We start from the raw sequence: 19,833 nt of genomic DNA on the forward strand, positions 1-19,833 counted from the left end.
TTGAGAGTTGTAATTGTGATTCTGGAAAGATGTGTGAACAATGTCTGACCGGGTTGGTGGACGAGCAAGGAGATGAACATCCAGTTGATGTATTCGATCGTCCAGGGACTGAAATCTCGTGAATCTGAAGTCTAATAAATGTGATCATGTCGAGATTTGAGAGGAAATTTCGCAAATTGACTAAATGCGCGAACATGAAGGCAAGGGATATGGCGGCGGAGCTATGAGCAGCAGAATAATTTTGCTGAGAGGGCTGGGCCCGCAAATATGACTCTCGGATCAAGCCTTTCGGAATTATTGACGGTCGGAAGACGAAAAGATTGTATGGATAATGATATCTTCACCGGTTCATAGATCCCAGTCGTCACGCTTGGCAGCAAAGGGTTATGGTCATTGAAGAGGAACCTTCTTTACGATACCCGGTCACCACCGTCGCCGCGCGTGTCTGATCATTCCGATCAATGGACCAGTCTATCCGATGATTAAATAAGCATGTAGATTGAAATTCATGCGAATATATCACTGAAAAAGGAAGGGCGAATATAGCATGGCCAGATTCAGTTGATCGGTCGATTTATTTCATCTTAGCTCTTAGTCATATCAAGACTTATAAAATGACATGAGCGTTCCAACTTGCCATTCTCTTCAGCGGATTCAATGCGGTGATATTCGTAAGTGATATTCGCTAGAATACTATCACGGGGCTGGCTGTGAAGCACTGTGATCGCCAACAGATCTCAGGATCGCTTCAAGGACCACCGTTACCGGCAAAGCTTTACCGGCAGAGCTTCTTCATTCGTCTTAGCTTCCGCAGATAGGCCGGATTCTTTCTACATCCGCATTCGAGCATCTGGCAGTTTTGACTTTTGAGAGCGCGGCATGGGCCGCTGCAGCATCCCTCTCTTTCCGTCCACGGAGAACTTCCGTGCATTACTCAAGGATGCGAGCCATGGCATCCATTTTTAACACAACAAGAACCCTACAATGGACGCACCCCTACGATAGATCCAGACCTTAGTTGCGGGTATCCTCAAGTTCTACTTGTGGCGTCAGGTGCTACTCTAAAAAGAGGATGTGTCAAAGCAGGGCAGTGGACACTGGATACACTAAAGTTGCAATGACGGATATGTTGGCCGGCCCCTGATGAAATCTATGCAAGAAGCCTTATTACCCATATTCTCAGCCAATGGAGAGATCGAGCGAATAGACCATAGTGGGTGCTATCTTCGTTAGAAGCTTGCGTAGAGAACCACTCCACTCTTACCTGATGAATAACAATACCTAACAAGACTCAAGAGTTTTGCAGTTTAAGCTTAGTCTGATGCTGGGCTCAACCTGACGCACTTGTCCCTGACGATGTCGGCATCTCGAGAAAATGTTCACATTTCCCCCGTCACTGAGAATTGTGAAGCCTGCGTCCACGGTTTCTGGCGGTTCAAATCTCAGTGCTTTTGAGCAAGCCTCATGCATGTTTGGTCTCCCTAGCTGTGGAACACAACCATCACCAGATCAGATCATCGGATTTCACCGTGAAATGAAAACCAGTTCATCTGAAAAATAGGGTCGGAAGGGCCGTTTCCACCCTTTAATCACTACATCGGAGCCCACTACGGGGCAGCGCCGAGAGCCAACTACCGCTGTCCCGCGCGGCAGATCCATATGTGGGATACCGATTTCGTTGGAATCGCAGTATTTCCGATGACGGCCTCAGCTCTCTGGTACGCAAACCGACAACACAAGGAAGGTGGCAGTCCGGAAAAGCGAGACCGAACTCACGACCGAAGAACAATCTGGATAACATAGACAGAAAAGGAGTTTCGGCCGGCCCACCACCTTCCTATTCCATTTGACGTTCCGATAATGACGCAATATGAGGAAGGCCGAGGCCTGCGATGCCATGTCTTGGCTTCCTAGAAGTCGCATGCAGAAAACGGGCACGTCGAATTTGAGGCAGGAGGGAATAGAGTGGATGAAGATATTCGACTTTTTTTCTGGGCCAAGAATCGGAAGACGTCCGACTGTGGAAGGAGATGCTCGCCGCAGTAACTCGGAGGTAGGAAGGAAGTAGGAAACTTGGTTTGTGAAGTTCTATATAATTAAGTTGGAGAATCCTCTTAGTTTTGATTTATGTGCTTCTCTACATCGCATTCTAAGTTGTATCATCGTAATCAATCAGTAATTATGTTTGTCAGATTCCTCGCCACGGCAGCCATTGCTGCCAGCCAGTTCGCCATCTCTGCGACTGCCGCCGAGGCTACAACGCCGAATCTGCTCATCTTCTCCAAGACCGAAGGCTACCGCCATAAGAGGCACGTATACTATCCTCGGCCCTTCTTCGTGTTTCGCTAACATGCCTTATTCTTAGCATTCCTCACGGCATCGACCTCCTTACTTCCATTGCGAATGAAAAAGGCTGGACTCTTTCGGCAACGGAGGACTCTACGATCTTCACCAATGGAAGCCTGAGCGACTTTTCGACGCTGGTCTTTCTTTCTACTACCGGAAACTTCCTGAACGCAAGCGAGGCGGATGCTTTGGACAAGTTCCTGCTCAACGGTGGTTCCTGGCTTGGCATTCATGCAGGTGAGTTCAAGCTCCTCACGTTCCTACGCACATTTGACATGTGACTGATACAAAAATACAGCTGGCGACTTTGGAGATGAGTTCCCCGCGTGGTACACCAAGCTCGTTGGTGGACAGGTAAGACTGAAGATCCTGGGTTTGTTTTACGACTTTGCTGACTTGAACTTCCAGTTCAAGTCCCACCCTTGCGTCGACGATTGGATGTGCACCGATGCCGAATTAGAACGATACCCTCCTGGTAAGCTAGTCACTACTCCATCTGAATATACTCATTGTAACTGACACACTCACGCAGGTGGTAACATCCGTCCGGATATTGTCACGATTCAAGATGCCACACACCCCTCCACTTCCGGCCTCCCTCTGAGCCACAACCGCACCGACGAATGGTACTCATACAAGACCAACGTCGCCGAGAACTCCAACTACACCGTGCTGGCTACCCTAGAGGAGACTTACATTGACGAGAACACTCTCGTTGAGCCTCAACACATGGACCCGCACCCTATTGCTTGGTACTCCTTGTACGAGGGCAAGGCCAAGGCATTCTACACTGGCATGGGACACACCAACGAGACTTACTACGAAGAATACTTCATCAAGCATTTGACTGGAGGTTTGGAGTGGGTTACCAGCGCCTAAGAAGGACTGGCGATGCGGTCTTTGGGCGGTTCAGTACTTGACCTGTCTGAGTCTACACAATTTTCATCACAAATAAATCCAGTATATATCATCAAGTTTTCTTTCTGTTTTCAACTATTCAAGCATCGATTCGGACGTTTCATTTACTCATCCTACCTTGTCCCCTGAATACTCAACAGCTCGCAGAGCAGGCGTTTACAATCTTATCGCCTCTAAGTCATGTCTGGAATCCGTGGATGTACTACTGAGAAGAGAAACCACGGAGTCATACAGTCTATCATCCACTGAAGAGTGAGTTCTTCCTCACAGTCCTGTCGATGCCGCCAGACCGACGAACGCCTGCCAAGCCCTTTAAAAAGCTCCCGTACCTCGTGACCCTCTATTCCGGCGGCGCAGCAGCAAACCGGGATGGTTGGGTGGGTCCCCGGAGCGGCGCTCACCGAACAACGTATCGGGATTGGTCGCTGATACGACCCATAGCAACCGGGCGCAAAGGCCGACCGGTGATGACATCACATGCACCCATTCAGGATTGCCTACCTGGTTGCTTCGCCGAGCAAATCGCTTATTGCTCGCCTCCACGGCAACATTGGTGCCTGTCAGATCGGAGGGTATGGATAAGCTTAAAAACAAGCCTTTGACTCCCAGGCATCCCCCTTCCTCAATCTCGTCATCCTTCAACCAGAAACAAACCGCAATATCTGCTTGAGTCTACCCAACCAATTTCAATATGGGATTCGTATGTCTTCAAATCCCGGAGTTTATCTTAGTTTGACCCGATATTGACTGCATGCAGGGAAGATCGTGTCTCGATGCGCTTGACAAAGTCGCGCTGCACACCGTTAACGCTGTTGGTACGTGATACACGACGTTACTCTTGGGGCTCTTGTCGATCGCGAACCTGTGTCAACAGATGCTAACGAAGCATTCTAGCTATCAATGCTCCAAATAACGCCGGCGTCGTTGTAGGTGATCTACCCTCAGGCCACATGCCCTCCAAGAGTAAACGCGACCCGCCCCCGCGCGTATCGAAAAAGACCTGGGCAGAGACTCTGGAAGAAGAGAAGGCTGCCAAGGAGAAGGAATCGCATATGGATGTTAAGGATTTATGATGCGCTGGATATTTGTGGATTATGTTAAATACCCCAAGCCCGAATTAGAACCCGAAGACTAGGATGCTATTACACTTGTTGTGCGTCATCCTCAAATTTATACGAACCAGCTGGAAAGGTTGCCTCCCTGGTAGAACCTTTAACTTCACAGCAGGCTGAGTGAATGTATCGTTTGAGGGTACGTAATTGTATCACCATGCAGTCAGCCACTTCAGGTAGTGACCCCTCCCTCCTGGGTCGTGCAATGGCGTTTGGGACCAGTAGCAAGCTCGAGTATTTGTGAGACATCTGAAGAGATCTTACCGGTCTGAACGAACGCTCTAAGCTGTTGCACATGTGCATCATGTTTCTTATGTCAGACCCCAGGGAGCCCCCTTCCCCCGCCTCGGTTATCACAGCCGCTTAGATAGCTCTACCGCAGGGATACTTGAAGCCCAATGGGCATAGAAATGAGTGCCACGCCCTGCAACAGTTCCACCTTCGATCTCGCACTCTCCATATCAGTTCGTCCTTTTGCAATCATGTTCCAGATGTCCCATCTGCTGCCGTCTTTCACGAAGAAGCTCAAACCCACCTGAGGCCTGAAAAGCGACCACAGCTTGCTGCCGAGCGGATGGCGGAGGTCGGCGCTCGTAAATATCGCACTCATGTCGACGGCACTGTCGATTCTGGTCGTCGTATTAGCAGTTGCAGTCTCAAAGACTGGCGGCAACTTGAGGCAGTCTTGGATATTTCACGAGACGGACTGCAGAAGCAATAGCACGAGTACTGTCAACACCCTACTACATCTTCTGATCAACATACTGTCGACTTTAGCCCTTGCGTCTTCGAACTTTTTCATGCAGGTTCTCAATGCGCCGTCCAGACGAGAAATCGACAACGCACACTCTCAGGGACTTTGGCTAGATATTGGCATTCCCTCCTGGCGAAATGCTCTCCGTCTCTCCCGATTCAACTTTTATACTTGGATAGGTCTTCTCCTCACCTCAATACCTATTCATATGCTCTTCAATAGCTCGGTATTTCGAATGAATACTCGTATGGGCGATTTCCATCTTATAGTCGCGACTGAATCCTTCATCAATGGGGGCTCTTATTCCATCCCGGGCGCGAGCCTATTCACCAAGGACATATTTACGTCGGGTAGAGATATTTATTTCCCTCAAGACCCTCTCATTCCGAACTTTCTGGATCTAACCACCCCAGAGTACTCTTCTCGGGTAGTCAACGTCTCGAAAGCGGCAGCTGGGGCCTCAAACTGGGAGCGACTGGAAGCGCCAGAATGTAGAAACATCTACGGCGAGTCTTGTGCTGGCCTGTCAGAATATCGCAATCTTGTTGTCGTCGCTAGGGGCCCTGGCTGGAGGAGATCCGACCTTTGGAACTTGTCCGCAACAGCTGATCAGCTCTGGGAGCCTGTTGTTCCGCGAGGTCAGTTGAATACTCTGTGGTACTTCACTCAGTGCACAATGAAGGGTACTTTAAACGGGACTACTCCAATATGCTCAAACAGCTGCCTGTATTCATTGGCTAATAATTCGACGTCGAACAATCCTGATTCTGAGGCATCCCAAGCGAATTCAGGCGACCGCTGGCTTATTCCTCTTCGACCTTGGTATAACACGTCTGAATCAGCATCGATCCAACTGAAGCCGACACAGCCAGTATGGAACGTATCACTTTACTCGGCTCCGGGAAATACCTTTGATTTCGGCAGTCGGTTTGATCTCGATAACTTTGAGATCTCACACTGTTTAGCGGAACCGCGACAAACTGACTGTGCCGTCGCCGTTTCAAAGCCATTACTTCTTGCCGTCGCTATATCAATATTCCTCAAGGTCATCCTCTGTGTCGTCGCCTTCTGGGTTCTTGGCTCGCAGGAACCACTAGTCACCCCAGGAGACGCTGTCGCCTCTTTTATTTCTATCCTGGACCAGCATACCGTCACCTCAGGGCCCCTGACCCTTGATATCATTCAGCGAAGAAGAAGACGTAACCGGGAAAAGTATGACATCTGCCAACCGTTCGAAACACAGAAATTCATCAGAAAACAACATCGAAGTGATTCTGCGGTCTCCCGAAGAGTTCGGCTGACAACTTATGCCGTCTTAATATTTGGCGTACTTGCAACAATGGTCTGCCTTTCGCAACAGATCATCAACAGTATACCACTGTAAGGTTATACCTGTACAATCGAAGTGCTATTTCAACGAGCTTCGAACGCTAATAATGCCGTTGCTAACTTGGTGAAGAGAGTGGATAAAACTGGATACCTCGAGGCCGAGCAGTGTCTTTCCAGCCATCGGTGAAGGCGCAGTGTTCGTCAATTCGGTTCTCATAGTGAACATGCCTCAACTATATCTCTCCTTTTGGTATCTTACCTATAATTCTTTGATCACCAGGTTGGAGATGAGCCGCGAATGGGCTCTGTTCTCAACCAACTTTTTCCCGTTACGGGTCACTGTACCAAAGTCAGATATTCTTCCCGGCTCAAGTATCTCGAACACTGCGAATAAGGGGCTGATAATGATGGTAAAATCTTGAAGAGGACAGCAAGTTGCGACATACCGTCTTCAATTACCATACAGATACAGCATAAGCTTGATTATAATGAGCATCATTACTCACTGGCTACTTTCAAACGCATTCTTCGTCGTTGTTACGAGAGGTTGTAAGTACGGCTATTTAAACCGGGTGGTAGGCAGAACTAACACGAAATTTCTGTAAGCTTACTACCAAGCTCGATACAGTGCTTACTCGAATGATCCGATCAGTCTTCCTGACGGCAGTACTGTCAGTCTCAGCAGTGCGTCGTTGCCCGTTTTGCTTCTCGCTCTCATAGGCCCAGTGATGATTCTTCTTTTGATCATCTTATCAAGGAGAGCCCTTCCTGGCTGCATGCCGGTCGTCGGATCCAACTCTCTAGCTATATCTGCTGCTTGTCAAGTCTCGCCACTCGTGAAAGATCCCACAAGTCTCACTACCGACATCGGCACTGAACTTGAAGATCTTATTCCGCCAAGCAACGAGAATTCAGAAGTGGAAGAAATCTCGAGAAGTGGCCGTGAGAGAATGGTCTTTTACCCTTTGAAGTGGGGCGAAGTCGAAATGCCAAGGGAGTTCTATGGCCCGACGGAAGATGTTCAATCCTCGAGGCGGGTGGGCCATCTCAGCTTTGGGACTGTCTTGGATAACCCTGAGCTTCCCACGGAGGGCCGCTGGTACAACTGACCCAAGTAGATTGCCCTTATAACAAAATATCTCAACAATCTTTCCGCAGAGGTATAGACTTTCTGTTGCATGTTGGACAGAATCTACACGTAGGGCGAGCCTTCAGATAATGAGTACTAAATCGGAAAGGCGGTTCTATTGTCATTATTCGTATCCCGTTGAGAAGTTGTGTATAAATAATGCCAGTTCAATTTCCTCCGCGCAGTCCAACGTAGTGATCTTTTTGTGCTGTGCCGGTTCTATATTCTATTACAATTGCCATGCCTCTCGTGCATGGCGATATTTGCCTCTATCCAAGTCCTTCAATACTCCAATTTGAAAAGTCGCGACCCGCGGATTCTTTCGCCATAAAAGAAAAGGATGAAAGGTAGGGGGAGAAAGGCAAGAGATATAAATCCGAGGACCGAATTCCCCCAGCCTACTCCTAGAGCATCGAACATGGCGCCACCCGCCAAAGGAAGCAGAGCCCCAAAGAGACAGCGGAGGAGAGCACTTGCGGCCGTAACTGACGCAGCGTAAACCGTGTATGCATCAATGAGATATGTAGCGGTTGTTGTCTGTACGCGGCTTCGTTTAGTTTTTGTTACGAAAAGACTGTTTCGGGAACCTACATATGCCATCACAATGCCGATGCCAGCAAAGGCGGTCCCTAAGATGGGCAAAATCCAATGGGCTTTGTTCTCGGCTGACCATCCATACCAGAATAGACCGATGGGGACGAAGATGGCGCCGACAACTAATGTGGGCAGGCGATACTCTGGCTTGGCCACGCCGTCGTTCTTCTTCGTGAGGTAGGCAGACCAGGGATCAGACACAGCACCTACAAACAGAAGTCCCAGGATAAAGCCGACTCCAATGCCAATACTAGTTAGTCCCGACGCTCCGCTGCCGAAGCCGTATTGGTCCTTGAAAACGCGAGGAAAGGTTGTGAAGCAAAGGTAGGCATAGCTGAAGACGGTGGCGGCATAGGCCGACATCAGGAACACGATGGGCGAGATCAGCATCTTGAGAGGGCGTAGTAAGAGAGAGAATGTGAAAACCTGTTTGACAGTTTTGCCGGTATTCAAGGCCGATCGCAGGTTCTGGTTCCCAGTGCTCTTTCGCAACCTCGCCGTCTTCTTGGTCAGTATCACGGACGGATACGACTCGCGCAAGAAGACGATGACGAAGATAGCCATGACACCTGATGCAATAGCCATAAGCCAGAAGTCCCATCGCCAGCCCGCGGCCGCCGTGAGGTTGCCGCCGATGATGGGTCCGATGGTCGGGCCCAAGGTCGGGCCCATGATGTACGCAGACATAACGGCTCCGCGCCTCTCGCGTGGGATCATGTCCGCAATAGAGCTGGCGCCCAGCGTGCCCGCGCATGACCCAGCGATACCGGCCAGCAGACGGTAAACCACCAGGGACCCGAGGCTGTTCGCTACCGCGCACGCGATGTTGAAGATGGTGAACAGGATCGTGCATGTACGAAAAACAATCACACGTCCGTACAGCTCCGAGAGGGGCGCGATGACGATTGGACCGAAGGCGTATCCAAGTAGGTAGATGGTGGTCATGAGTGCACCCAGAGTGTCGTCGGTCGTGCCAAAGTACTCCATGATGTTGGCCGCCGCTGAGGCGCTGATGGTCGAGCCTATAGGCCTAGAACGGTGAATTCGTTAGCTCTTGTGCTCTGTATTGATCGTGCTACCAAGTGACCGGGGCAAATTAAGCAAGGATCTCACGAGAGCAGCGCGGTCAAAGACACAATGACGATGGACGCCGTCTTCTTAGTCGTCGACCAGTTCAATGGGTGCTCCGGATCATCGGGGCCGTCAAAGTCGACAACGTTCGGATCCGGTGGCTCCTCTCCATCGACGCCGGTCTTCTCCGGCTCCGGGCCCTTCTCCACGGCGGAGCATTCGGCGGCATTGGTTTCGTTCCGGGACATCGTAGGCCCCGTACCCTACGGGTGTAGGCGCAAGAATTGGCCAAAGTCGTACTGGGAGCACCTATGACTTGGCTGAATTTACCCTCGTATTCGATTTGCCTTCTTCTGAGATGTTTATGTTTTAAGAAGTAGGGAGCCTGCACGACTTATCTCCGCGGGTTAGTCCTCAGTAATATCCGCCGACCGGAGAGTGGGGCCGGGACCGACCCGGCAGTCGGTGAGCAAACCACCTTCCTAAATGGGATGCTGTGTGTTGGTTGTTGGTGCTGAGTTCCCCCATGGAAAAAGGGGTTCAACAAAAAAGGGATACGTAGTGTATCAGTGCGGTGCATTAATCGGGTGAGACTTTGGTAGGTATTGCGTATCACTTCTTGGTCATTCATATACCATAGCAAACTGCACGGTGCTTTCTCTTGTGCTGGTCCGGCGGCATGGCTGGTTTCAGCGTCACCAGCTTCTAGAAATAACGACAACGCAGGATTGAACATCTCTTCTGCCTCTTCGGACGTGGGACTTTAGTGTCTCCGTTTAGCTTTGGAAAGTAATAGAATGCTATTAGATGCCCCAATCTCAATGAGAATCTTGAGATATTGGTAACCTCCATCCTCATCCACATATCCGATATTGAGCTTAAGGTGTTTTCTCCGACCGCTGAGACCCGAAGCGATCGCTAATCAAATGGCTCACAGACACCCAAAGTACCGAGTTGTGCATAGCCGATCGGAATTAATTCTCCAATCCTGACCCAATTAGAAGATTCAAAATCACGGATGTGTCGCGTGAGATTGGTCGGCAATAGCTGGAAACAAGAATATTTGCTAGCAGCGTCAGCTTGGCAGATGAACTCAGACAGCATGGGTCTTGTCAGCAGCATCACGTGTGAAACAGAGCGGGAAATGCACCATTAATAATCATGGCGACTAGTCGCTCACTTCAATGGCAGTGAGAAGGACTAGTATAAATGAGCGGAGAATGCAAAGATTTGGACATAAGAGGCTTGCCATTCCACAGCCCTTTAATGCAAAGGCAAATCCCATCTACTCCCTCGCAGCGTTAATCACAAACCACACAGCATGACGACTGCTACCAAAGATGCCAACTTTCCCCTAGCCGGTATTGCTACGGACGGATGGTCCAACGAAGACGAAGCGACAGCAACATGTCTCTGTGGTACCGTGCAGCTCGCTTTCGTGAGTCTTCTTATGATGTTCCATGCTTTGAAAAGTCTCGGTAGAGCTTACCCCCCTGCACAGCCAACTCACGGCCCGGGTCTCGTCAGCCGCTTCGTCTGCCACTGCTCAGACTGCCGCAAAATTAGTTCCTCGATGTTCTGTTCCAACTTCTCTGTCCGAGACAGCCACTTGCGATATCTCAGAGGGAAGGCAAACCTCAAATCGTTCACTCAGTCTGCTACCATCGCTTCGGGCAACGACATGTCGAATTACTTCTGTGGAACCTGCGGTACTCTCTTGTACCGCGTCAGTTCCGGGTATCCCGGGCTAAGTATTCTTCGGCTCGGCACCATTGACGACTTCCATCTTGTTGAGGAGAAGATGAGACCCCAGCTTGAGCAGTTTATCGAAACACGTGTCGGCTGGCTGCAGCCAGTGGACGGCATGGCTCAAGTGAAGGGAATGATGTCGAAGAAGGACATCAAGGACATTCGATCTTCTGGGACTCAGGGTACACCTGGTCTATCGCACAGTCACATACGCAATAAATTGTAATGAGCTCGTCAAAAGCTAAATCTGTTACTCATCTGTATAGAATTGTCTCAGCTACTCGTGTTGCTTAGCGTGATCTTTGCAGAGAGAGTGCGTAACGCGTGCTTTCATCTAGGTCCTCTGTGGGAAGTCCTAAACGGTCGCCGTCAGACTCAAAGTCCGCATCGCCGCTAGGGTAGAACACCCGCGCATACATCGACTTGTAAAACCCCTCACGTTTGCCCTGGTCCATCTCTCGCATGCCTGCCTTGTACCGCTCATCGGTTGGCTCATTATAAATCCTCCAGTCGTTGTCTGTCGTGTTGGTCACTCTCTGAATGCTGTCCAACATATCCCTCTGGCTGATCTTGAAGCTCGAAACAAACATCGTCTTGTTGTGGAAGTCTGAGATGGTTGTCGATTCGTCGTCCTCGTCTTCGGGTAGCACCTTCAGTCCAAGGAGCGATGCCACCGCACGACCGCACTGGGCCCACGTGGACGTGTTGATAGCCTTCTTTCCATCGTCGTAGAAGGTCGCGATGTGGTTATCGAGGTCGAATCCGAACGTAGCCGTGCCAGCTATGAGGCTGTACTCGTACCAGAAGCCGTTCATCAGAGTAATCGAGGTCAAACCGGACTGCTGAATCTCGGCAATATTGGCGAGAACCGTGTTGCCCACCGGAATGTCTCGGCGAAGGGCCCCGCTCGTGGTGAAGTTTATGCTGTAAGCATTTGGCATGACGTACTTGACGCCAGCCTTTGCTGCTGCTCTAACCAACGCGCTGTGCGTCCCCGGAGGCGCGCTCAGAGAGAGTGTAATGACCAGGAACTCCTGATCCTTCAATGCGGAAATGAGGGAGCTTTCGTCGCTGTATGATACAGTGACTTTGTTCAGCCCATCTGGAAGATTGGTCTCGCTGCCATTACGAGTAATTGCGGTCACCGTGTGTTTTCCGGTCTTAAGAAGCTGTTCTGCAATAGCTCGGCCGATCTGACCACCGGCCTTGGACAATATTAGAGATTGTTTTCTCAGTAAGGTGAGCTTGACCTACGCCAACGATTGCGACGTTCTTGATCGAGTTGTTGAAGCCATCCGGGGCATCCCTAGCGAAGCGGAAAGCCATCGAGGAGAGAATGAGAAACTTGAGACACGTTCAGTTCTGACAGAAATAATTCATGCACTATTCAAACCAACATACTGGTCTGAAGATTGTTGTGATAGTCTATATTTATGTTTGTCGAGTCAAGCTCTATCAAGACATCCATGACGCGGGTAGGGCGGCTAAACACAGTCCCCCCACGTGAATCATGTACGATCAGTACTACTTTCGGTGTCACTTCAACGTTCGATCGTTAAGATGAGGCAGGTAAGAAATGCCAATCGGTCTTACAGGAGTTAAGCTTTCTGTCGCCGGATCGTCCGCGTCCAAGTCATGGTGCGGAGCCACCTGTTCGCTGATCGTCTGGGTCCGGATGCCACGAGGGCCCCTGTATACTATCTAAAGATATTATTATCCCAGTTCGGATCAGTCCATTTAGGGCTAGCTTTACGTCCCCGGAACTGTCAATTATTGCTATTGTCGCCATTCTCCACTTGCATGACTGGCAAGTCGATACGGGCTCGCACCTAGGTCGGTTTGATTCGCCAAATAATGATGATTGAACAAGCAACGAGGTATTTCTCAAGGGTTCAATGGGGCTCTGCAATATTCTGAGCATCACATCATCTGATGTCATGACAAATGCAAAGATAGCTCAGATTTCTACCCAGATCCTCGGAACTCCGGAATGCCGTGTGCAAACGCCGCATGAACTATCAACGTGGAGGGGTGCCGACTCGAGGCTATCTCGCAACCTTAAAAACCGTACTGAAATCCTTGATTCGACGTCCTGCCACATGACGCCAACGCTTATATCGTCTCATCTTCCATACCATTAGTGAACCCTCGTCCCAACCCCTTCAACGCTTCGGCCTCGGTTCTCTCCGCAAGACTTGACATGGCCAAGGTTCTTGTTACAGGTAATTTAATCCACATCTGAAATTAGTCATTGCTCTATAAGCTGACGATCTTCTCCCTCCCAACGTAGGAGGCACGGGCTTCGTGGCTGGCCATGTCATCGATGTCCTCCTTCAACGCGGGTACTCCGTCCTTACCACCGTCCGATCCGAGGAGAAGGCAGAAGCCATTCATGCGTCTTTTCGGAGTGTGCCTCGGAGCCGGCTCGAGACCGTTATCGTCCCAGATATTGCGGCTAATGGTGCGCTCGCTGCCTTGGGCTCTCACGGCTTAGAGGCTGTTCTCCATGTGGCTAGTCCGGTGAGTATGAAAAACTCAGTGGCTCAAATACTTTCCCTTCAGTCTAACTTCGTTTTACACCAGTTCCATTACAACGTAAAGGACCCAAAGAAAGACCTTATCGATCCCGCCGTTCTGGGGACCAGCGGTGTGTTGAAAGCGATCAAGGAGTCGTGCCCCGATGTGAAGCGCGTCGTAGTTACGTCTTCGTTCGCTGCCATTCTCAACCCACGTCTTGCGGCCGAAGGCACGGAGAAGACATACACGGAAGAAGATTGGAGCCCGTTGACCATCGAGGATGCTTACTCGAGTCCCACCAACGCTTACGTCGTCTCAAAGTTGATGGCAGAGAAGGCTGCCTGGGATTTCGTGGAAAAGGAGAAGCCTGGGTTCACCATTTCTACCATCAACCCGCCCATGATCTACGGGCCTGTCATATTGCCGCCCAAGTCACTCGCCTCTGTCAACACCTCAAACCAGACTTTGGCAGGTCTCATCACGGGTAAGCACAAGGACGGCCTACCCCCGACGACGCTCCCGCTCTGGGTTGATGTCCGCGATGTTGCTTTGGCCCACGTCAAGGCGATCGAAACCGATGCTGCGGCCGGAAAGCGCTTTTTTGTCACTGCCGGCTTCTACAGCAACGCTGAGATGGGTAAGATCGTCTGGAGCAAGTTTCCCGAACTGAGAGATAGACTTCCGGCGCTTTCCGACATGGGAGGAGCTCCCAGCCCTGTTTTGAAGTCATTCGGTTTCGACACCAGTAGATCCGAGAATGTTTTGGGTTTGACCTGGACGCCGTATGCCAAAACCGTGGTTGACTCCGTTAAGTCACTGGCGAGCCTGGCGGAGTAGAAGCATGAAGCATTCTGCGCAGATGTTGAAGAGTAGATATGGACTGTACCTAAGCCTTGCTTGTGGTTTCCTCTGCGTCAGGCCGCAAATGCATAACTTCCAGTCATAGCAAAAACATTCCAGTAATCCAGATCTGGTCTATTCGACATGAGCTCCGCGACTTCTTTCGCAGCCTTGAGCCCCCCAGACTCCCACATGAATCCCATGCAACTCTGAATCCATTCCCTCACTAGGGCTTCCTCCGTGACCTGGTGGACTAGGTACAGCGGAGTCAGAAACGTGCCGCACTGAAGCAGCTGTACTGGTGAGAATGGTATGGAGTTCGTTGGAAGCACGCCAGGAAGTATGAACTGCGGAACAGATGCACAAATCTTCCGGGTTAAACGCCGAATAGTATCCTTGAAAGCGGGCTCATTGGTATAGCTCCCGTCGGGTATGTGTCGCTTGACTAAGCAGCACAGGATCAGGCGCAGAAGCCGCAGAGCATTGGCGACTTGAGTAGTATAATGGTCCGCGTAAAGGTCGTAATAGTTATCGAGAACATTCGGATGGTCTGCAGAGGTCGGTATCCGAAGAGGTTGCCAAGTTGGAGGTAATGTATTATCCAATGCTTTTAGTTGGTCGTCTAAACACTTTGCTCTGACGATGAAATCTCGCTGGAGAATAGCGCCCTTCTCGAAATCAAATTTCAAGTTGGAAACGCGACCGAGGACACCGAGAAAACTCCATTTGGGACTTCTGACTTGATAACCCAAGTTGCGACGTAGAGTAACTAGTTCTTTCGGGGTATCGGCTGCAACCGTCGCGCAGCTGACTGTCACGGCAGTGACAAGACGAGCAGCGATTTGGCAGCCGGTCGGGCTTGATAAAATGGTGTTTGCGCGCGCGTGGATGAGCGATAAACCGCCTTTGGAGTGACTCATCCAAGCCTGCGAGGTCTGGGGGTCGCGATGGACCATCTTTTCATACATGTCCAAGAGTAATATGGACTGCAAAGCTTCTTCGGCCTCTTGAGAGCTCAATTTCTCTAGTGCGAGCCCCAGTCTCTGGACTGCTCTGATGTAGCTTCCGTTGGCGAGCCGCATCAGATGACTGCTATTGAGCTGCGTGGCCATGAACGCCAGACTGGCTGCTTCCACACTCGCCGAGAGGTGGTCAGAAGTTCGTGCCGTCTTGTAGTGGTGGGTGACTTCGGCCATGCTGCGTGTGAATCCGCCGATGTAGGTTGAGAAGAAAGCATATCGGGCGCGAGTGTCCCAAGCCAGCTCGAGAACGGTTGGCTGGGCCTGAGTGCCCCTCAGCGAATCATAGGCTCGGCGAGACACCGCCTTTCGCTCAACCGACATGGATTCGTCATGGATTTGAAGAGCTGATGGATCTCGGTAGCCATGACAGGCTATTCTGGCCCTACGACATTGTCCACAGGTCTGGGGTTGAAGATCGCACTAACTCCGGACAGTGTCAGCATGCCTCGAGACATCTGAGTGACTCGGAGGGTGTTAAGGAATATGACGTCCCTACCTTCAATTTTCTTGACCGGCAGGGAAAGCAGGCCGGGGATGGTCGACCATGATACACCATGACACCCGCTGGCTGGGTTGGTTCTTCGAGGGTCGTGAAGGAATTTGAACTGAGCGACAGAGAGAGTTACCTCCTGCAAACAGCATGAATCTCTTTGCCGTGAAACTCTCTCCTTTTCATGCTGAGCAAGCAGAATATGGCGAGCCCTCATAACGCGAACTTCACGACGGCCTGAGTCAAGTTGACATAAGAAGAAATTAGCACCGAGCGTCAAATCGAACCGCATGTCATACGCATTTCCCGATCGGGTTAGCGTTCCGGTTCCCAAACTCTAATCTATGGACTCGAGTCCCAGCTGCAGCCCTAGTCTTAGTTGCCAACTACTGACTTTATCTTTACGATTTCTATGTCTTCACGACAGTAACTCAATAAGTTTGATGTGAAATATGCTTATCCGGTGACCTTGATGAGCAGCGTAGCGCACAATATTGACAGGAACAAGTTTTACTTGTTTGAGTGCAGGGGATTTGAGTCAGCGGTATGTACTGGAGCTCCGCCGATGACCATCACCAAAGACTTCTGGGAAGCCAGCAAGCTTCGGTAATCACGACATCACAAGGAGACTCGACCCGTATCAATTAACTTACTCATGACTTGCAGCATGACCGAAAAGTTGAATCTCGATCGAAAGATCACGTCACAGGATTCACGCTGTATAAATGTCTGCTATTTGGCTGCAGACTCTGCGCGGTTGACCATAGAATCCTTCGTCTCATTCCTCTCCACCGATAATACATCATCGTGCGACCAAAGTTCAAATTCTTTCACAACCATTCATAAATCTACAAGTCTTTCGCCACTTGCTCGAGTGTTCTCAGACATCAAAATGTCTGTCGCAATCACAGTTCTCTTCCGCAACGAAGCGGACGCCAAGTACGACATCGACTACTACGCCAACAACCACATGCCTTTGATTCAGACTCAATGGCAGAAATACGGCGTTCAGGGGTGGTCAGTCACCAAATTCGGCAACGGCGTTGACGGCTCGGCCCCGCAATTCGCGTTCGGATCTACCGTGGTCTGGGAGAACCATGATCAGATCAACAAGGCATTTACAGGGCCCGAGGTGGAAGAGATAATGAAAGATCTTCCTAAGTTTTCCAATACCCAGCCTGTGTTTCTTGTCGGGGAAGTTATCAGAAAGGAAGGACTTCAGGGTTGATGAGGCTATTGAAATCTGATATAGTTCAGACACGCAATTCCAATTCATTATCATAAACACAGAAACACTAGACATTCTCAAGAGCTATGTTTAATATTCAGCTTCAAATCCCGAGAGAGTGTCCAGATGATGTGTATTACTTCCATGGCCGAATAGCCTCTGTATTGTCTCCCAATAAGATGGAATAAGTCTTTTCGGTTTCATTGCCTTCAATTAAATCGCTTATTTTTCACGATCCAGCGACAGTCTACGCACGTGATTGCGAAATTGTCTTTAATGCAAAGCGCCATGCTTATACAGAATCTTGATTTTCGACCCCAAAGATATAAATAAATCTATTCTTTCAGCTAGCGATGTATTAAATGAGATTATGCATTCGCATCACTCGTTCGGTTGGAAAAAGTGCCGGCTGGTGCTTAGTGCAAGATTTGTGCATTGAACAAATGTTCATCGCTAGTCATCTAAGCAGCTTTTCCAGCTATCGGATATTCACCAATCCGCAAAAGATCCCCTCGGGGTCCTGCCTCTCCTCCGTTTTACTAGGATCGCCCCATTCTTGTCGGGCTGTCGGTCGGCAAACTCTCCGTCCCGTCTCGAACAGTTTGTGCGTCTGGGCAACGCCTGGATGCGACGCCAAGCATGGCTCATGATGATTCATCGGCGCTAGCAGGGACTAATGCAGCTTATGCTCGAAAACGGTTAGGATCATCCTAGTCTTGTCTCGGTGCACGAACCAGTCATCCTCCACTCATCGACGGCTAGGATGTGCCCATTATCAGCGAACGGTGCGAGCTTGAAAGCTACATGTCGCTGTCGCCGAGGCTGATATATGTGTTCTGATGAGGTGATGGCGGATGAGCCATCCTCTGTCATTCTGAGGCACGATGTTGAAGTTGGCAATCAGCCCAAACTGTATGGTAGGATGACACTTAGTCGCTCATACTGGACATCTTCAGCGTAATTCGGTATACTGAATGAGCCATTGCCTCTCATCTTGAACCACTCTCTGACATCTCCAAGTTGCGAGTTGCGCGATAACAACGAAGTTCAATTCGTATATAAGTCAAAGTGAATGGTAGAGGATAGCGAGAATATAGCTAGTTGAGACAAGTTCACGACACTATGACAATCATAATGATCAAACGACATTCACCGTGATGAAATAAGACACAGGCAAGTTGACAATCAATCAATCATTCCATTCATTGGCTGCTACATGATGACAACACCGGAAGATGACTGAACACGTAAAACTCTCTCGCACGATCGAGTGCGAGTCCATGGGTCCAATTCCAGCCGACATCGCCTGACCAGTTGCCAACCATTCCTTCCATGACTCGTTCCCTAGGAGGTGTAAAGACAAAACGCTAACCTCCAGCTATGGCTTAGTATCCTTTTTCATGATGCTCTTGAGAGCATCCGTCTCAGCCTCCTGACGCGCGAGACGAAGACGGAGCTCGTCGCGTTCGCGCGTCATCTCCTCCAACATTTTCTCGAGGTCCGAGATGCGATCAACCTTCTTCTGGCGGTACTTGCGGGCAGCGATGGTGTTGCGCTGCCGGCGCAAGATCTTGTCGGCGTGGGGGGTTGACGTCTCTGGGCCTTGGCCCTCAGAGTTGGGCGAAGAGCGGTGAGATGGCGGGGCTCCCGGCGCGGCAGTGTATACTGACATGTCCAGGGGAGGAGGTTGATTGGGGCTGTTGGTGTTCGAGCTGTCACTGGAGCCGAAGAGGGGATCCAGGTGAGGTGGGAGGAGGTTGTCTGAGAATGTGTCGAAGAGGGTTGGTGGTGTGGTGTCAATGTAGGGGAATGCTAGATATATCATTAGCTTCATGCCTATGGATGGAAGAGTCACCAGATGAGTCAACTTACATTGATCGATCGAGTTGTCGAGGGGACTGGCACTAACGTGAGGCGTCGCAGAAGCAGCAGACGTCCACGGTAGAGTGTCCCAAGATGTCGGATCAAGAAAACAGGTAAGGCTCGGATCGGTATGGACAGATTCGGGGCCGAACAGCCCAAAATCCGCACCCGGGAGACCAGCGGTCGACAACGGTAGTTGCTGTTGATACTGAAGATCATGAATGAAGCTGGCCTCTCCGGGGAGATTCAAATTATCCGTCGCCCATGTCGGCGTGCAGTTCGTTGGGTTGCCACCAGAGTCTGATGGTCTGGCGGCAGGCGGCGCTTGCTGATGCTGCGGCGGCCGGCATTGTTGCAGAGTGTAACGGCCCCGTTACCTAGGGGCCAGTAGTCGGCGTTTTGAAAACGGGTGGGAGATGAGGGCCTCGACTTGCGAGGTGAGTTGATTGTCCTGAGGAAGAGAAGGGAAACCGACGAAGGTTGAGGGCGGGGAAGGGGATTTTTAATGGGATTTGGCTTCCGCTATCAGCGGGGAAAATGTCGTGTCTGTCAGTCATCCTTGCGGGTTTACGGCGGCCGCAGCTTTGCAGATTCCATCTTACAACGCTAAGCTGAACTTGGACAATCCATGTAACATGGCGGTTGTCTGAGTTGTGGGCTGAGTCTGGTCCGTTACGTACCAGGAGGATCAAAGACCCTGCGAGTCAGGCGGAGTTCATTTGCAACTATCAGAGTTGCATATCGTATCAATCGGGTGGCATACACAACTCGGCATAAAGTATGCAACAATGCCCATCCATCACTCAAGCCGGGATAGACGTCTGCGCCGCGTGATCATTCCTCGAAATACGGCGTAGCGCGGCCTCAACTG

The 19,833-nt window shown here is 50.4% G+C and overlaps 9 protein-coding genes across 9 annotated transcripts; 5 read left to right on the forward strand and 4 right to left on the reverse strand.

Moving 5' to 3' along the window:
* Window positions 1-2,181: 2,181 nt before the first annotated feature.
* CkaCkLH20_10603 (glycosyl hydrolase) lies at window positions 2,182-3,225 on the forward strand (the record flags this gene model as incomplete). Its single annotated transcript, XM_038893317.1, has 5 exons — window positions 2,182-2,313; window positions 2,436-2,583; window positions 2,645-2,700; window positions 2,755-2,821; window positions 2,879-3,225. 5 exons carry the CDS (start codon window positions 2,182-2,184, stop codon window positions 3,223-3,225), a joined length of 750 nt encoding a protein of 249 aa, XP_038741432.1.
* Window positions 3,226-4,015: 790 nt separating this feature from the next.
* Window positions 4,016-4,337, forward strand: CkaCkLH20_10604 (uncharacterized protein; the record flags this gene model as incomplete). The annotated part of the gene is made up of 2 exons (XM_038893318.1): window positions 4,016-4,079; window positions 4,159-4,337. The coding sequence occupies 2 exons, from the start codon at window positions 4,016-4,018 to the stop codon at window positions 4,335-4,337; spliced, it is 243 nt and encodes an 80-aa protein (XP_038741433.1).
* Window positions 4,338-7,870: 3,533 nt separating this feature from the next.
* CkaCkLH20_10605 (uncharacterized protein) lies at window positions 7,871-9,501 on the reverse strand (the record flags this gene model as incomplete). The annotated part of the gene is made up of 3 exons (XM_038893319.1): window positions 7,871-8,125; window positions 8,180-9,212; window positions 9,296-9,501. 3 exons carry the CDS (start codon window positions 9,499-9,501, stop codon window positions 7,871-7,873), a joined length of 1,494 nt encoding a protein of 497 aa, XP_038741434.1.
* A 1,073-nt stretch (window positions 9,502-10,574) lies between these two features.
* On the forward strand, window positions 10,575-11,228 carry CkaCkLH20_10606 (histidine acid; the record flags this gene model as incomplete). The annotated part of the gene is made up of 2 exons (XM_038893320.1): window positions 10,575-10,691; window positions 10,755-11,228. 2 exons carry the CDS (start codon window positions 10,575-10,577, stop codon window positions 11,226-11,228), a joined length of 591 nt encoding a protein of 196 aa, XP_038741435.1.
* A 64-nt stretch (window positions 11,229-11,292) lies between these two features.
* Window positions 11,293-12,328, reverse strand: CkaCkLH20_10607 (uncharacterized protein; the record flags this gene model as incomplete). The annotated part of the gene is made up of 2 exons (XM_038893321.1): window positions 11,293-12,207; window positions 12,257-12,328. 2 exons carry the CDS (start codon window positions 12,326-12,328, stop codon window positions 11,293-11,295), a joined length of 987 nt encoding a protein of 328 aa, XP_038741436.1.
* A 766-nt stretch (window positions 12,329-13,094) lies between these two features.
* On the forward strand, window positions 13,095-14,356 carry CkaCkLH20_10608 (uncharacterized protein; the record flags this gene model as incomplete). Its single annotated transcript, XM_038893322.1, has 3 exons — window positions 13,095-13,224; window positions 13,293-13,522; window positions 13,586-14,356. The coding sequence occupies 3 exons, from the start codon at window positions 13,095-13,097 to the stop codon at window positions 14,354-14,356; spliced, it is 1,131 nt and encodes a 376-aa protein (XP_038741437.1).
* A 77-nt stretch (window positions 14,357-14,433) lies between these two features.
* CkaCkLH20_10609 (C6 transcription factor) lies at window positions 14,434-15,702 on the reverse strand (the record flags this gene model as incomplete). Its single annotated transcript, XM_038893323.1, has 1 exon — window positions 14,434-15,702. The coding sequence occupies one exon, from the start codon at window positions 15,700-15,702 to the stop codon at window positions 14,434-14,436; it is 1,269 nt and encodes a 422-aa protein (XP_038741438.1).
* Window positions 15,703-16,763: 1,061 nt separating this feature from the next.
* Window positions 16,764-17,099, forward strand: CkaCkLH20_10610 (ethyl tert-butyl ether degradation EthD; the record flags this gene model as incomplete). Its single annotated transcript, XM_038893324.1, has 1 exon — window positions 16,764-17,099. The coding sequence occupies one exon, from the start codon at window positions 16,764-16,766 to the stop codon at window positions 17,097-17,099; it is 336 nt and encodes a 111-aa protein (XP_038741439.1).
* Window positions 17,100-18,477: 1,378 nt separating this feature from the next.
* CkaCkLH20_10611 (uncharacterized protein) lies at window positions 18,478-19,152 on the reverse strand (the record flags this gene model as incomplete). Its single annotated transcript, XM_038893325.1, has 2 exons — window positions 18,478-18,911; window positions 18,972-19,152. The coding sequence occupies 2 exons, from the start codon at window positions 19,150-19,152 to the stop codon at window positions 18,478-18,480; spliced, it is 615 nt and encodes a 204-aa protein (XP_038741440.1).
* Window positions 19,153-19,833: the final 681 nt, after the last annotated feature.

The sequence above is a fragment of the Colletotrichum karsti genome, assembly GCF_011947395.1.
Source record: "Colletotrichum karsti strain CkLH20 chromosome Unknown Scaffold41, whole genome shotgun sequence".
NCBI lineage: Eukaryota > Fungi > Ascomycota > Sordariomycetes > Glomerellales > Glomerellaceae > Colletotrichum > Colletotrichum karsti.